At 30.8% G+C, this 18,811-nt stretch overlaps 1 protein-coding gene across 2 annotated transcripts; it reads right to left on the bottom strand.

The window, feature by feature from the left end:
• Positions 1-11,311: 11,311 nt before the first annotated feature.
• On the bottom strand, positions 11,312-13,293 carry LOC107366299 (uncharacterized). Of its 2 annotated transcripts, none has more exons than XR_016198220.1 (2): positions 12,655-13,293; positions 11,312-12,507 (listed from the first exon to the last, which is right to left on the bottom strand). XR_016198220.1 is itself a non-coding variant. In XM_089266841.1 (2 exons), exon 1 carries the CDS (start codon positions 13,202-13,204, stop codon positions 12,710-12,712), a length of 495 nt encoding a protein of 164 aa, XP_089122967.1. In that variant the 5' UTR covers positions 13,205-13,293; the 3' UTR covers positions 11,312-12,507; positions 12,705-12,709. The 2 variants fall into 2 exon arrangements, 1 of the variants encoding a protein (XP_089122967.1); XM_089266841.1 differs by having other exon boundaries at positions 12,705-13,293.
• Positions 13,294-18,811: the final 5,518 nt, after the last annotated feature.

Below are 18,811 nucleotides of genomic sequence, written 5' to 3'. Positions count from 1 at the left end.
GGAACAAAAAAAAGTTTCACTTTTTTTCATGTTAACTTTTCTACTTGATCAACCTCACAATTGATGAATCACTTTATTATTTAACATTTAAGCATAATCTAGGATCATCTTTATCATTTCATTATAATTATCATTATGAGAATAGAAATGAAAGAAAAAGCTTTCAATGGAAACTTTTTCATCCAAATCAGATCAATTTTGTATAGAATAGTTGAACAAAAAAAAAGTTCATTGAAAAGTTTATGATGGTCAAGGGTAAAGAAAAACAATTGAAAAATTAAACTTCAATTTTGACTTGAAACTCGAACGAAGCAAAAAACGGTCAATTTTTTCATCAAAATACCATTAATTATGGAAAGGATCAATTTGATTTTCCATTTTCAATTTTCGCGCGAATATCAAAGCATAAAATGTATTAGTAAACTTTTTTTTCAGTTTGTGATCCAAACAGAAAAAATATTTTCCTAAAAAACATCAACATTTAAAAAGATGCCAAAAATGGTAGCCATTTATGATTTGCTTATCATCTTTGGATTACATTGAAGGGCAAATGTCACGGAACAACATTTGCTCATTGAGCTAACAAGGCCAATGAGGTTAATCACTTTGAAGCTAGCAGATGCTTCAATCTAGTTGTGCTTTACGTGCCTCATTAGGTGCCTTTGACTGTTACTGATTCAACCTAAGGTAGACTCTTCACTGCACCAACTCTTGATCATTAATGGCTCAACAAAAAGACGAACAACTGTTTGAATGAAAAAGTCTTTGATGCTCTTTTAAAGTGATTTAAATTATTGTCACAACATGATCATACCTGAACTTTGTGGTTATTGATTTAGTAATTTTGTTTTTATTACTATTAAAGGGTAAACCATGATAGATGGTTAAAAGGTAATGGTTTAATTTTATGAGTTTCAAGAGTTGATTTTGTCTTGATTTTCCTTCTTCTTCTTGTGCTTCTTCTTCTTCAGACAAATGTTTAGTGCCAATAATTGATATTGTTTTTAATGGTTTGCTGGGGATCATGGCAAATGAATTATCTATTAATGAATTATTTGTTTACTTATTTAATTGGAAAAAAAATTAATGAATAATCAACAATCAACAGCTAAATGGTTGCAGATAATTTACGATTCTTGCTGATGTTGGTTGTTGTGCTTTTTTTATATTTTGATTTATGAGGTTGTTAATTTGGTAAGAGAAAAGGTACAGCAAACAAATGATAATAAAATTGATGAATATACTCGATTGTTGTGGAATCAATTGGATAACATTTGTTTCACTATCAACATTGTCTTTCCAATTTACTCGTTGTTATCATTCAATTGAACCAATAAATGTCTATTATAACCTGTCAACAGCCAATCCTTATTGTAACTTCAATGTTTAATCAGTTGAGCACTCCTTAAGAAATGAATGAACGACTGAAAAATGATGCAAAACATTCATTTGTATCGATTTGATTTTTCCATTTCTCATCCTTCAACAATTCCGATAAACTTTTTTCATTTAAATCTATTTTTGAAACACTTTAGGTTGAGTTTGCTAAAAACTTTTGATTGAACATTTTCAATTTTAATCTATCAAAACATTTATTATAATAACTTTAAATTAATTGAAAAAATGGAGAAACTTCAACTCACATTTCAGTTCATAAAAGTTCATTTATTCAATTTCATCAAATAATAATCATGTAATCTTGAATATGAACCAATCGATTATGCATCATGGAATTAATGTCAAACAGTTTGGTCTCATAAAAATAATCTGAAATTGACCCAAACTTGAACAATCGAGCAATGAAAACAAATGATTTCCAGAACAACTGGGTAAGGTTGCAGTTTGAAGCGATTGAAAGAATTTTGCAGAAAAATTGCTTTCGATTGCGACTTAAAAATCTTCATTTACTGCTCTGATAATTCAGCCTAGAACTTTGAAATTTCTCTAAATTTTTATTGAATCTAGTTGATCCTAATATCTGAAGGGGCTGGACAACATCGGAAAAAGTTATCAGACAAAACTTGCAAGTTCAAAATTGCTTCTTTTCTTCATCTTTTTTCATTCTCTCCGCTCAATTATTTGTAACGAAAATGAGCCTTTTTCTACAGAAAATTGGCTAAAAATTTATTGAACGACTTGAACAGGAGACTGCGAAAACTATATTCGATATAATTTGAGCATTTGCAAACTTGCAGTGTTTTTCAATAATGCGTTTTATCGTTTGGAATACGTGAGTTGCAGCGCTGAAAAGCCAATTGAACTATAAAACAGTTGAAATTGTTTTGCAAAGCTTTACACTGAACAAGTAAACAAGTCTAGAAAGGTTGAATGAGCAATTGAAATTGAATAATTTTGCTCTTCTTTTCAAGTGCAAATTGAAACAGATTAAGTTAATAAAATGGTTAAAGCAAAAGGTTATTAAGGATAAAGCAAGGATATAAAGGATATAAAACAAAGTTGAATGAAATGCGCAAATGGTAAGAAGTGTTTAAAGCTAATTTTGATTGAAATAATTGGATAAGCATTTTTATGTTAACTCTTCAAGTTGGTCAGCTCTATAACAACATGATCCCATTGAATTATGGATAATGTAATGATAACGATGATCATCTAATTTGGTTAAACAGATAAAATAAAATCTAAAAATAAGGGAAACTTGAAATTCTTGAAACAGATTAAATGTGCTCAACAAAATAGCGCACAAATTTTGTGGGCGAATTAGCATTGTGTGCAATTGATCAAGACGCTTTTACCTCTCCCCTTATCATAACCCTGATTACCTGAGAAGTAAAAAGTGCAACTCTGAACAAAAAAACCATAAAAGAAAGAAAAGAGAAAAATTTTATATTCTGAGCCTCGTAATTAGGTTCTAACGTTTTAAACACGTATCAACATTAATGCATTAATAGTTGGTGAACTTTGGCTACTTTGCCGTCTCATTATTATGTACAACCTGTGGGTTAACAATTTCTTGATATCTATTTAAATTGCTATTCCTGATTACATTAACAATTGCAACTAACAAACTGAGTTCAACTTTTAACCAAAGTTTTAAATTTTCATTTGAATGATGAAGATGAAGTTGATGATGATGAGGATGATGATGGTGTTGGTGTTGGTAATCGTTATGGTGTGGATGTGATGGTTATGGTAGGAATGGAAATGAGTAATAAGGTTTATCACTAATTTGCCTTTTTTCATTGCAACTTGCAAATTATTTTGTGGTAGACTGTATGTTAACCATCTCCTCCCATTAAACTGTATCTTCCTGTGAATGATAATGTGCTCAATGGTGAGATTTACCGGTGAGTAAAGGCTAGCCAGTGACGCGTGTGACTCTAGTCAAGGACTATAATTTGATCCGGAAAAAGGAAGCTCTCAACCCATCGACAAGTTGAGCCTTCTAGCCTTCAACTTGACCAACTTTGACGCTATTTTTTTATAACTTGTTTTTATTATTATAATTGTTAGCTTCATGCCAAATCAGTCTTTATTTTCACAGGAACACAGATTTGACTCTTTGACTTGTTAACTATGCTCTTCCCAAGCTTTGATTTACACTAGGTGAACCATGATTTTGACGTACACAAGTGTGCGGAAACTATCGAAACTGCGGAAACTATATTTTATCGATTCACTTGGATTGATAGATGACTATTTTCACGACATTCTAATCTCAAAGGACAATATTAAATCTGGAAAATTGAAAGATTACTGAGATTCGTGTGTAGATTGATTAACTAGTTAGTTAGATGAATCGTACAGGGTTAATAAAGTTTAGATTTTTTCAATTTCTTTTGAAGCCTTGCTTAAAACTCTGGTATTTTAATAATTCAAAATTGAATTTAGAAAAAAAGAATTTGGTAAATTAAATAAAGTTGCTCAATCGCACATTCAGAACTGTGCTGCGCAAAATCAGGTAAATTCAGTTCAGAGAATATCGAAGAATTGCCTTTCTGCTCAAGAGCTAGATTTTCATCAGAACGCGCATCAAATTCTGAAAATTCCCAATTCGTTAAGAAAAAAACATTGTCGGCAAAAAACTATTCTGCACATAAGCTTAGAAGCTGGGCATAAATAAAACTCAAATCATGGAAATGAATCGACTTATTACACTTTAAAAGGTGATCTATGCACGGAAAATATGGCAAAAATTCAGATTTTCAGTTCTTATTAACTAAAGTCAATAATCAACTATTAAAATTGAATTTAATCAGCAATTTTATTTTGCTTTATTTAATCATTTATGAAAGGTTTAATTAATTATTTCCGATGAACTTTGAAATTAATTATACTTAGAATCTCAGAATTTGAAGAGCTATTAATAGCTGAATTACAGTAACCTAGATTTCAGATTAAGAAAGCTTCACACAATTGAATCGAAATTTAAACAAAATTGAATAGAAAGACTATTTAATTTATTAAAATAAAAGATGAACAATAGAAATCCAAAACAATTTTATTTTCGCATAATTTTCATTATAAATCGGCAGCGTATAAAACAATTCTTGTTACTGTTAACTCATATCCCAATAGGCAATCAATATATTGAATTGTGCACCCCTTCCGCAATCGATATCAAGGTAAAGTCATCGTAGGTCACTTGGTTCATGCCGTTATTGCCCATTGTTAAAACCTTGGCTAGTAAAATGCATCAAACCGTACACGCGACCATAAATTGATGTGCACCACTTTCAAGTTCAAAATTCCTTTCAAATATTCGACGATCTGAAATCAATTTTAGACATTTTATGACCGGTTTGTACTCATAACTAATGAATGCTTGATGCTACAGACCCCAGATTTAAACCATTAGCTTCCGTAGGTAAGCTTCACGAGTATGAACGCTCAAGTTAATTGTAGGTGCATGCGTTATTTGACCTCTAACTGACATTTGAAAGTCATTTTCTGAGAGTTGAAACCTTTTGCGATTGGTTGATGTTTGTTGCATGTTCATAACTCATGTTGGCCAAAGGTAAGAGTGTTCACCATTCCTTTCACTTTGGATAAAAATTGGTTTATCTATGCAACGGTTTAAGAAATGAACATGTTACAAGCATCAACCCATCTGGAAAATTTTTTACTTGCAAATAAATTTCATTACTCAAATTCTGAATGACCTTGAGTGTTCGGACTTACTTCGAATTTAAATTAATTTAAATAAATTTAGCAAAGAAATCGCTAAGTGCTAATTATTGGCAGTTCAAAAAAGACTTCTAAATTGTGAGACCAACAATAGAAACGGTTTTGATTAATCCTTTTGAAAACTTGACTAAAGGTAGAGAAAAACTCGACGAAAATCACCGAGAAATGTTGTATTAATATAATACTAGATCGATGAAAAGCATTGAAAATTTTCAGGCTAATGGAGAGCTACTAAATATTTTTGACTCGGAAATCCAAGAAACATCACTTTACCGATTCCGAAACTCATTTTGTCATTTTGACTTATCAAAGAGTTAATTGAAGAGATTTGAAAATTTATTTACTATTGATTGCACATGAAATCAAATGAAAAAAAACAGAAATCCAATTTCAATGTATTTGTGGATTCAACTGGCACATTTAATTTTGAAACTAAACTCGCAACCCACAAAATAACCATTTATCAAGGAGATAATTGACAAATGCAAGGTTGACAATTGACTGGTAATATTATCATTACAAATTAAATCATCATTTCAATTTAATCAGTTAACCATTAATCATCAAGAGGACAAACAAAGTTCGTTAATCAAAACCAATTTACCCTTGAAACAAAAAAAAATACAAGTTGTGAAGCCAAAATTAATAAAAGATGAAAATTGCACCATAAACTTGAACCATTAATTATCATAAATTAATCAATCTGAACTTGTCGAGCGCCAACTCAATACAAAATAATAAACAAAACAACAACAGAATCAAAGGAAAACAATTAATCTTGATTAACAAATAAATGATGAACATGAAAATGAATCCATAATCATTACCAATTGCTTGGTGCAATCAAGAAAATTTGAACAACAAGAAAAATTGATTAAAGAGGTTACAATTTATTGGAAATAATGATTATCAGATGAAATGATGAACAACATAAAGAATAGGTTTTTATATTAATATCAACACGCAAAGCAATATTTTAACACTGAAAAACTTTGAACATGAAAGTGTTTCCATACTCTTCATTATCAGAATGATAATCATGATGATGATCATCATCTCAACCAGGAATAACATTTCAATAATAGAATGTGAAAAACAAGAGGAAAGAAAAAGCAAAATACATTGACTTGAGCACGCATCATTGGATCACACAAACCAACAAAGAATCACTTCAAGACCCGCTATTAAGGAAACAATTTCACTCCCATCCACCTCCCAGCATCATCATCATTATCATCTATTATCTTCTTCTCCTTCTCAACCCATCTATCAGTCTACCTCAGTTAACATATTGACTTTGTTAAGGTATTATTTAACTCATCATCAGTCTCCATCCATAAGCATCACTCATCAAGTTATTTCTCATTTTTCGATATTTTTTATCTTCTTCTTCTTCTCTCCATTTCTCCTCCTTTTTAATGATTTATGAAAAGCGTATTCATAAAACAACAACTCCATATGCTACATAATCATCATCATATTAGGTAAATAGGTAAAGTTACCTTTTCGAATGTAACATTTCGAAAATCATTTTTACCCAAAAAGCCTTTACAAAAATTGATATTTACTTTGCATTGAATTACATTGAAGTATTCATTATTCAATAATCACTCTTCAACTTTGACAAACAACTGTGAAAATTGGCATCAATGTATGAATCGAAACTGAAAAAGTTTATCGAAAATTTTTCTCCTCTTTTTCATTTTCGATTCCACTTTTAGACTTAATCTCAATAATAATGGTTTTTTCAGGGTAAATTTATCCTCAATATTGGGTGGTCAATTTGATTGATTAATGAGAGTTGAGTTTGCGTTTCGTTAACAAGTTTAAAAGGATAGGAACAAGAAGAATCACCATTCAGATAATAAATAAATTATCACATCATTCCCTTGCAGAATCACTTTTCTCAGATTCATGATATTAATTCTTAATATTGAATCCATAAAGAAAAAGAAGAAAAGATAATGATAATGTTTTGTTCAGTTTATCGTTTATAATGATTCTGATAATTTAGACTTGCTTTTTAATCCATTTCATGATCCATTAGGAAATGGCAAGAGCAATTCAAATTTCGTGTTTTCACTTTTTTTTTGTTCCTCTTTGTTGCTCTCAATTTTGATCATCAAGATTATTAATTTGCATTTTCATCAATTTATCAACTTGATCAGTTTTTATCATCAGAAATGGTCAATAGCTAATGAAAGTTTGGAAAATAATTTTTACTTTAATTGCAATAATAAAGTAAATTGTAAAATGTGAAAATGATGATTGGACCAACATATGGAGTCTCGGTTTTGATGATTTACTGATTATTACTCTTGTAGTGATGATGATTATGATGATTATAGTGAGTAGATGAGTAAACTTGGCAGATGTAAATGAACATGAAATATTTTGTTCCATAATTAGTCAATAACATCCTCCTTCTTCACCATCATTTTCATCATCTTTTTCTTCTTCTTCTTTTTCCTCATCAACATCATTTTTATCACTTTTTGCTCGGCTCATCCTCTCATTGCTTCAATAGCACAGAAAAGGTAACCCATTTTACTGTATTTTAATTTACTTTCATCATAATCCATTAATGGTTATCATTTTAAGTTCAATTTGTCTGCACTAAAAACAGAACCACTTTACGTCAAAAATGGCTTTTAATGGTGAAGCCTTGGGATGGTTCACCAAGAATTGGATGACAATGAGAAGTATCCAAATGGCAGTTTTGCAAATTCAAGGTTCTCATTAAATGCTGCACTTCACATGATCGCCAGTCAAATTTAGAGCAACATGATTAGGAAGAAAATTAATTTAGAAAAAGAGAAATTATGAAAATCGAAAAGTGATCGAAATGATTGCAAATCAAACCTTTTTTAAATCATAATTGCATGTTGACTAAACGCTGGTAAATATTTCTAAATCTGCCTGAACTTTATCAAGTGTTCAAGAGAAGAACTGTTTTGCTCGTTTTTCAATGTTTCATACTTTCCATTGTCTCATTGCGATTCTTTGCATTTGACTCTTGTTGTACCTTGAGTTGGCTTCATGTTCAACTTGTGTCTGACTCTCTTCAATGGTTGTTTATTCATCACAAAGTGATAAGCGTCTTCTCATGCTACTGGATTAACTGTAGTTTTGTGAAGTTTCTTGTCAATTGCTCTTGAAATTGAGTGAATCAATCATTGTCAGTCCTTTCAATAGACGAATTGACCTTTTACCTTTATCTTTATGAACAATGACCATTTAAGTGCGACACGTGTCAGCCTTGAATATCTTATGGTTATACAGACTTGTTATTATTACTCTGTTTCGTGCCATTATCATTATCAATTGAGCCATTTAATTAATACATAAAGGTCACATAAGCAAGAAACTTGATAATACTGGTAATTCCGTTTTTTTCATGTTTCAAATTCTGAGCTGCAATAAGAATGCAAAACTGAAACTAAAAATCGAAATGTTTGCAATTGAAATGAACGCTTCCCTCTTCCGTCTTTCGATAGACGGCACAAAATTGAAATGCAATCTAACCAAAAGATTCATGAAAACGCAAAATGCGAATTGAAAAACTACTTTTTAATTTTCTTTACTTCAAATCCTCATCAGAATCCATTCAATTCATTGCATTTGAACCCATTTCAAACCAAATCTTGACCATAGATTGAACGCAAACTCAGAAGATTACATGAATATACACAGTAAAGCACCAATTCTTGACTTGATTGAATAATAATCTATGAAGTTTCCTCCTTCAACCTCCTCTAACCTCCTCCTTTCATCCTCCTTTCGCTGTTCCTCTCTTTCTCCATGCTCTTTCTCCTTCTCTCACTTGCAGAACGTTAATGATACAATAATGATGATAACCTTGTGAATGGTCATCAACATCTTGAAAAGGCCAGCGGACCCAACACAATGTTCATTGAATGTAAGGAAAGTAAAGATACAAATATATAATAATAGATAATAACATTTCCTGAGGTTAACACAAGAAGAGAAAAGCAAAGATTATTTTCAATGTGAATTATGGTTAACTAATTCCGTTTAAATTTCAATTTAACTTTTCAAAGTTTTCTGTATCTTTGACCATCTCTATTGTGTGAGGTCTGTATACCTGTAACGTAATAATAACCCAATAACTTTGTGTGTTAACTCAGTAAATTAACAGTCATCATCCTAAACATCATCATAATCAACAGCAACATCAACAAAATCATTATCATTTCCTTTTCAAATTTCAAGAATAAGAAGAAAGGAAAAGAGAGAAAAAAAACTGTTTTTGATTGATAAGGAGTGGTTCCTCATTTTGGGCTTCATAGTGTGATCAAGTTATACAAATAACGATAAAGTACGGGAGAGAGGAAAAAAAAGATGAGAAAAGAACCCAAAAATATATCAATAATAGTGGGTCATCATTGAATGTTAAATGTCTATTATTGAGACTCTATTCAAAGTCATTAAAAGCGTTTAAAGCATTTCGTTGAATGAAGACATTTAAACGCAACTTTTGCCCATTTTGACCACAAGTTGGCCACGAGCCGAAAGTGATGAAAAGAAGAGTAAATTGTTGATTAATTTTCTCAATCTTTTCAATTGAATAATCGGCAATCTTTTGCTTCTTCAAAACCAGTTGTTTCAATATTATTCATTTCTTTGTTTTCCTTACAGAAGCTTTTGTCTTTTTTTTCTGGTTCAAATGTTTTTAACCTTAAATGGTAGACTAAATTGTTGCAATTAAGATGAACAATGAAACAGTAAAGTGAAACAACTGATTAATTGATAAGCATAAATGAAATGTGAAGAAACAATTTCTCTTCAATATTCATCTTTTTCTTTGTCTATTCCAATGGTAATCAGTTTTACTCTTCATGGTTCAATTTAGATTGAATTTCAACTTTTTTTTGTTTGGCCAACAATTGAAACATTATTTATTCACATATTCATCTTGATCAATAGATTTAAATCGGTCTAAATTGGACTACTTTTGTTTTTGCTGCTAATCATTTCTTTCATCATTTGGCAATCATTTGATGTGCAAGTAAAATGTATGAAATGAATGTTTCAATTGTTGATTAAACTCCTCTTTTTCCCTATGAAAATATAAATATTTAGGTTATTAAGTATTAAAGATGCAATGAAAGGTAATACAAGGTTTGTTAACTGGTTCAGTGGACATTGGCTAGAAGACAAACGGACACACAAAAGGTAATCATCTATTGAAGAGAGAAGTAGAATGCTCACGAAAATGTTATTTTTGTTGTTTCCCTCAACACTCAATATTATCATTAATATCAATAAATTATGCAGTTGTATTTACTTCTCTGGTCAAGGAAAAGAGAGCAACCTATAGAAAGTGGACAATGGTTCATCTAAAGCTTAGGTCAACATAAAACATTTTGATTCATTGCATTTTCAATGGCAAGAGATTACAGAATATAATGGATTACCAAAAGTTTCACCAAAAGTCATCATGAGACCAAGATTCAACTAAAGATCGAAAAGTAATTTAAAGATGAAATGATTGAACAGAGAGTCGAAGTAAATTTTTGAGTAAATTTCTTCTTCTCAGTTTGCACCAAAATTGAACAACTTGAGAGGCCAAAACAGGAAAATCTCATGTAAACTTGTCCATTTATTTGCTGTTTTGCAAAGCTATTAATTTAACAGGTTAAAGTGAAAACTTTAAATTGGAGAAACAAAAATAGTTGAGTTAATCTTGTTAACAATAACATGATATTAAATGCATTATGTTATCAATAGGCAAAGTAAATATTTTGCATGTAAACAGGACAACAGGTAATGGAGCAAAGATGAAATGGCAAACAATTGTTTAATTGTTGGTAAATACAGTTGAATTGGGTTCAAATTGGAAATTGAATTGAAAAAAACACTTTTTTTCTCATTTTAATTGATTCTTTTTTCTCTCGCTTCATCTTTTCGTCTATTTGTCTTACAATTTCATCTTCTTTAATTGACTTTTCACCGCAAAAATATTTTGTTATGAATTTAAACATTTGAAATATTATTAAATCTTAATTAACTTTGATAATCACTTGGATGAAAGGCAATTCAAGTGTTTATTAACCTTGCAAGTCAAAGTGAACAAAGTTGAATTATTATATCATATCATGACAAAAAGGTAATAAATCATTATTTAAACCAGTTTACGATTTGATTTGATTTTTGTTTCTGCTTGCGCTTTTAATTAACCAATAAATTTGAAGAAAAAAAATCATTTGCTTTAATTGTTGCTCTGTTGAGTTAAAAGTAAATCAGAGTCGTGATAAATTGAGTTGATTGAAAGGCCAAAGAATATATGATTACATTGGTATTTTTTGTTACCCCACTTGAAATGACTTTAAAAATCAAGTTCAGGTGAAAAAGTGTATTGAAAAAACGTTAAATTCAATTTTCATTTTAGCATCAGTTTAACCTCAATTGAATTAATTTGATCACAAATTATCAATTAAATGGTTTTGACGCAGTTTCATTTTGATTGTAAAAATATTTAAATTGAAAAAAAGCCATTCCTTTTGTTTAACAACAACAACGTTACAATTTAGCTCTTTTTTCGTGTTGCTATTACTTTTGATTGACTTTTCAACAATTTGATTTGGTTCCTCATTTGTTAACAGGTAAAAAAATATTAACATTGTTGATAACTTTTGGAGGTTCAAACAAATAATAAAATAAAGGTAAATCAATTGCAGATGCGTTTGAACGGTTAAAGTTTCAAGCTAATAAAATGATTTAACCATGAATAGATTTTTGTGTTTTTTTTCAATTAGATTGTAAAATGTTTAAACATTCTACCTTTTGCTTTTTGCTTGTAACTTGTTGTTCAACATTCAGTTTTTTATCCACTTCTAGGTTACACTTTGAGTCAAGTAATCCATCACATGAAAACCTGACCAACAAGAATGGTTAAAATGCATCAAGAACATCTCATAATAGTAAACCATTTAAAGGTATTAATTGTTTTATGTCAAGTTATTTATTCTCCACTCTTTACTTTATTCTGCTTTATCTTTATCAAATCCAATTGCCCTTCAAATTAATTCAGTAAATTATCATCGTTTGTTTAAATACGTGTATAAAGATGAGCAAAAACAGGGTGAGATGAGATGAAGCTTATCCTGAAGTTCACGCATATTATTACGATGAATCAATGTTTCAATGAGTATTCTCGAATAGTCTCGAATGATTTAAGATGGCAAACGATTATGATGATGATTATGATGGGAATGAGATGAGATGGAGACAGTGATGGCATTCACGTCATGTATGGTGGATCATGTTGATGCAGCTGATGATGGTGGTGATGTGGTGATGAAGGCAACAGTACTGATGATGCAAGATTGTGTGATTTAACTGAAAGAGAAAAATAAATATAAAATTAGATTATCAATAATAAAGTGTTAGGTGTGTCCATAGAAGGTCAACAAATAAAGGAATGTGTTATTTCATTTCAACCATTCACATCCACTTTATTGTCAACTATTATTTTTTGTATTGTACATTTCAAATGGTTGACTTTTTCTAACCACAAGAGAATATAAAAAACTAACTGTGATTAGAGGCCTCCACGCGATTCCTGTAGTTTACAATTAACTTTTTTAAGGGCTTCAATTTGTTGCTCCAATGCTTGTCTCCTAGTGTTGGCCAATTCCTCGGCCAAGTCTGACTCTTTTTTCTGTTCTAATGCTTGTGATTCCAACTCTTTTTTGGTAATTATGAGATCTTCAATAGCACCTTTAAGGGCGACATTTTCTTTACGCAACTCTTCAATGGTTGAGTATAACTTTTTAATGTCATTTTCAGCAGATTCTTCGGTTAATCGAGCAGCATACAGGTGACTCCTCATTTGATTGACATCTTCCTCCAGACAGCTCATCTTTTCGATGGTCCTTTGTAAAGTTTCTCTTAAATAAAGCTTTTCATTCTGCAGTTGTCGATTTTCCCTTGTAATGAATTCCATTTGTTTTTCATTTCGCTTGTAAATTTTTATCTCCTCACGACATTCCATCAACTGCGCTTGGATCTCTTGAATGTGCAGATCTTGAGGCATTTTAATCACAAACCGTAAATAACAATAAATTAAAAACTAGATAAATAAATTAAATAAACCAAAATTTCAATTAAAACATAAGGTAAAAAAGTAAATTTCAAATGTTACCTAAAATTTCATAAACTTTACCGCACCATTTTACGCCATCTAACGATGTTAAACCCAACCTGAAAAGACAGAGATTTTGCGCAAAATATGAAAAACAAAGATTTTTCAAACAATTATTTTTTCTTGATTACGACTTTTCAATTTAATTGAAGAAATTAACATTTTCCAATGGATATGAATAATTGAAAAGATAAGATAATAAATTATTGAAAATTTACAATGAAATTCAGTCTAAATATTCTTATTTCAATAGATCTAATGAAATAAGGCAAACCTACATGAAGTGAATTAAATTGTATTACTTTAATAATATGTAACATTATTAATTAATAAATGATCAGTGGCTTTCTTGTGATTATTCATGAAACCAATAATATATCAACAGCTAATTTTTAAATTCATACGTTGTTGGATGCATTTCATGACCAATTAAATTAATTTAATGATTAATCAATTGTTTTAATGAAGCTTTGTTTATTCGTCAATTTATCATTTCTCACTAATGAACTTCTGTCATTTTTGAACAATGAAGTCAGTGAAAGACAATTGAGACTTATTGATTAAAAAAGTTTGCAAGTAAAATATTTCACTGAAATATATGAGTTCGGCATGGAATGACAGGGAAAAGACTCACAATCTGTAATTAAAGATTTCAACATTTTTAAGTGACTTTTAAAATAACCTGAATAAGAGCTATTAGCAACGAAAACTTATAAGATTTTATTTGCTGATCTTTTGTAGAGCATAAGTTTCCAACCCCATTCAGATGTTATTGATGCATTCAGTATTTAGATGGTAAATTATTCAGAATTGCAGTTAACTGAAGCAAATGGACATGTTGGGTACTAAACACAACGGAGTTGTATCGAAATGGGTTCATTCAGATAGTATTGATGCACTGTTTGCAATTTTACTATTGTGAATTATATAAAATTACAGTGAAGTTAAAGGGTAAAGCTATGTTGCGGAGTAAACAGATTGCGATTGTATCACAATTGGTTCGGCATGTGATTGGGTTCCGTTCGAGTGATATCAATGACACTGTAGCAATAAAATATTTAAAGCAACTTGAATCAATGTGCATTTCATACAATATATTGCCAAACGGATTCTCACAAGATCCAAGTGTAACGCCATCGAAATGGACTAAAATAAAGTCCCTCCTTTACATAAGCATTATGACCATCAATATCATACACTTTATATTGTTGAGTGCCTTTGATCTGCCAGATGAGTGGCATCTTCTTCTTGGTGACTTTTTCTATGGACATCCAAATGGTCGCTTCTTTTGGCTCTTCTTTTTGAATTTTTCTGTTTTTGGTGAGGTGATAAGACACTATTGGATATTTTTGGCTAAAAATGGTCACTTGACAACCTTTAAATTGGAACATTTAATATATTCAAAAGGATTCAGCAGTCGAGTTTTATTCATGGATCCATTTTACTGCAAAAAATTTCGTTTTGTTGCTACTAATTTAGCTATTTTTTGGGTGAGGACTTCATATTTCCTTACAATTAGTTTTGCACCAATTTTAATCTTCATTGTCCATTCAGCGTCCAAACTCCCGAAAACATCGGAACAATATATTTACACTGGATTTTGGCTTCTCATCAGTTATCTTGGAGTCGCTTGTACCATGAGCAACTTAATTTTATCTGGTGGCTTAGCTACGATTCAATTATCCTACTTTTACTTCAAAGTTGCTCATGTAGCCCGAACTTTGCAAGATCTTTCCATGAAAAGAAGACACTCGAAAAATGCTGAGTATTCACTTGATTACAAGCCTATTGTTTGTGAGATTATTAAATATCAGAATGAAACTGAACACTGTAATATTGGTGTTAGAAACTGGTTCATATTCGTTTACCTTGGACTTTCTGCTGTTGACAATTTTGGAGTTTACACTGCAGTTTTTGTTCATATTGATCGCGGATTCATGGACTTTTTCATTTTGGGTGTTTCCATGATTGGCTTTGTATCCATCGGAGCTTGTTCATACGTCAATGGAGTCATATTGACAAAGGTATGAAATTGCAAATGTTTGTTCGACATTTAATTTAATTTACTCACTTTTAGATGATCTCATGTTGCAAGAATCTAAGGAAAGTAACTAGCCGTTTGAAATTGGATGCAGAAACCTTCATAAAGGTATTGTTTGAGTTCTTAGTGTCTAGTGATTGCACTGAACGATTCAGACTTTGAAGCTTAATAATTAAAGTTTGAATTGCCCAGTGCAAGCACACGTAAAAGATGAAAATTTAATAAACTTTTGATTTTAAGGTAACTGATTTAGAAGACCGACTTTCAAGAACTGATATTGCATTCACTATTGGTCAACTTTTGGACATGACTACTCGAGTTTTTGTTATTGTAAGCATAAAATATTTTCTTTAGTTCATTAATAGTAACTTTACCTTTTCTTTCCACTTTCAGTATTTGATCGAAAATATTTGCCTCATCATGATGTTTAAAGTCAATTTTCAATGAACTTCAAAAAAGTTCACAAATTGCGCCTATTCTTTGCTGGATTGAACTTAAACTTTAGTGGTAAAGCATTTGTTTAGAATCGATCAATAAGATTTCCGATACTTTGTTGAATCTCAGTTTATTTTAATAAATTGATTGTTTCCGCGGTTGGTATATTCCCAGATCATGAAAACATAACATTTCGCTAGAAAATACTTATGAATATGTACTTCGGATATTTACATCATAGAAACTTGCATTATGTTTCAAAGGATATAATGTTTACAAATTCAACAATAATAATGAATACATAAAGTTTCATTAAGAACTCAACTTTCATATATTCGCCGAGTTTCACTTTTGGATACAGCAAAACACTTAATTTCAACTTGTTTACTTTTATGGAAATAAGAAGACGGAAGATGTCCAAGAAAAAGTTTTTTTTGACGCCACTAAGTTTGCCAAAACATTAAAATATTTTGCGAATCCAGTTCATTAATTTTGATAAGTGATACAAAAATAAGCGTAATCGTTATTTTGCACGATTTTCTTATTTCAAATTGACGAGTTTACATCGTAAAATGAAGCATAATAATCAACTATCAATAAATTGCAAATTCAAGTTTTAATAAACACCATATTTATTCATATATTGATTTTCTGCAATGCATTGATGAACCAAATTGTTTACAAAGTATCAATATAGCTATTTTATGTGAGCGAAACATGGGTCGAACTCGCGTTTTTTTTGCTTAACAACTGCTTTTGCTATCTTGCAATTGGTTTTGATATGCATTTTTCAGTTCATCTACACCGTCTTTTGGTTTCTCATTAGTTATCTTGGAACCGTTTGAGCCATAAGTAACTTGATGTTAATTGGTAACTCACTTACAATGCAATTGTCTTACTTTTACTTTAAAACTGCTCATATAGCCGGAACTGTGCAAGCTATTGCCACTAAAAGAGGATAAGCTAATAGTACTGACCATTTGCTTGATTAAAAAGCTACTGTTTGTAAGATTATTAGATATCAGAATGAGGTTGAACGAGTGAACATTGGTGTTAGAAACTTTTTCATACTTGCTCACCTCGGAAATTCTAATGCTAAAGATTTTGGAGTTAACACTGCAGTTTTAAGTGTATATTGATCACGGATTCTGAGACTTTTTCATCGCGACCGTTTCTATGATTTGCAAAAATACGTTATACAAACGTTATGCATTTGAAATTTGATATCCCTCAATTGTTTTTGGTAAGTTTCGTTGTATGAGCCCACATAATATATAATAAATATTTTTAAGTTTAATTAGACGATGAATATTTCGGTGTACAACTTAAGTGTTATCAATTTTCATGATTTCCTTACCTTATATTGGTGAAGTGATCGATTTATTACATACATGAGCAATAAAGAATAAATATTGATTGTTGATAACTTGAAAATTTCCTTTTTAATGAACTTTTATTTACTGCTTTTATACTTGCATAATTTTATGAAATGACAGTGATTCAAGCAGATAAGCTTGAATTTTCAACAAACTAACAATGCAAATACAGTTACAAAGGAGAATGATTCTCATAATTATTAATCGATTTTGAATTTCCTTGAAAATAACATTAATAAAAGCTATTAGCAGCCAAAACTAGATGCAAAATGATCTTTTGAAAAGCTTGATTCTATTATAAATCTGATTCAAGTGCTATTGATATAATCAACTTTGAATTATTAATCAGTCAAAATTACAGTAAGCAAACGGTCATGTTAAGAGGACAACACAATAAGGTTGATCTTGGATCAAAATTATTTCGACTTGTGATTGGATTTCATTCGAGTGATGATGATGCTGTAGCAATCAAACATTTAAAGCGATTCGAATCAATATGCATTTCATACAACATATTACCAAACGGATTCTCACAAGATCCAAGAGTAACGCCATCGAAATGGACTACAATAAAGTCTATACTTTACTTAAGTGTAATGACTATTAATATCGTACATTTGACGTTGTTGAGTGCCTTTGATCTACCAGATGAATGGCATCTTCTTCTTGGTGACTTTTTCTATGGACATCCGAATGGTCGTTTCTTTTGGATATTTTGCTTGAATTTAGATATTTGTGGTGAATACATGAGACAGTTTTGGATATATTTGATTAAAAATGGTCACTTGACAACCTTGAAGTTGCAGCATTCGGTATATTTAAAAGGATTCAAGAGTCAAGTTTTATTAATGGATCGCTTTTACTGCAAAAAGTATCGCTTTGTTGCCGCCAACTTAGCTGTTTTTTGGGTTAGGATGTTATTTTCAGTTACAATAAGTTTTGCACCGATTTTAATCTTCATTGTCCATTCAGCGTCTAAACTTCCGCGAACATCGGAACAGTATATTTACACTGGATTTTGGGTTGTCACCAGTTATCTCGGAATCGTTTGTACCATAACCAACTTAATGTTAACTGGTGGTTTAATCACAATTCAATTGTCTTACTTTTACTTCAAAGTTGCTCATGTTGCCAGAACTGTGCAAGATCTTGCCACGAAAAGAAGACACTTAAATGTTGCTGATTATTTATTTGATTACAAAGCTACTGTTCGTGAGATTATTCAATATCAGAATGAAGTTGAACACGTTAATATTGGCATTAGAAACTTGTTCATGTTGGTTTATCTGGGACATTCTGTTGTTACAGACTTTGGAGTTTACACTGCGCTTTTTGTTCATATTGATAGAGGATTCATGGACTTTTTCGTTGCGGGTGTTTCTATGATTGGCTTTACAGGCATCGGAGCTTGTTCATACACCAATGGAGTCTTATTGACAAAGGTATAAAAGGATTTCCAATGCTAGCAATTTGATCTAATTTACTTTACTTTTAGATGAGCTCTTGTTGCAAGAACCTTAGAAAAGCAACCAAACGCTTGCAATTTAATGCTAAATCTTCAATAAAGGTAATGTTTTGTTTCTTCGTAAAAGATGAAACTTTAATGAACTCTTGATTTGCAGGTAACTGATTTAGAAGAACGACTTT

This window comes from Tetranychus urticae, chromosome 2, assembly GCF_039701765.1.
Source record: "Tetranychus urticae isolate SD_2017Ah chromosome 2, NJAU_TeUrti_SD_1.0, whole genome shotgun sequence".
In the NCBI taxonomy this organism is placed as follows: domain Eukaryota; kingdom Metazoa; phylum Arthropoda; class Arachnida; order Trombidiformes; family Tetranychidae; genus Tetranychus; species Tetranychus urticae.
The sequence above is the reverse complement of the archived record's forward strand: the minus strand, read 5'-3'. Positions and strand labels throughout refer to the sequence as shown.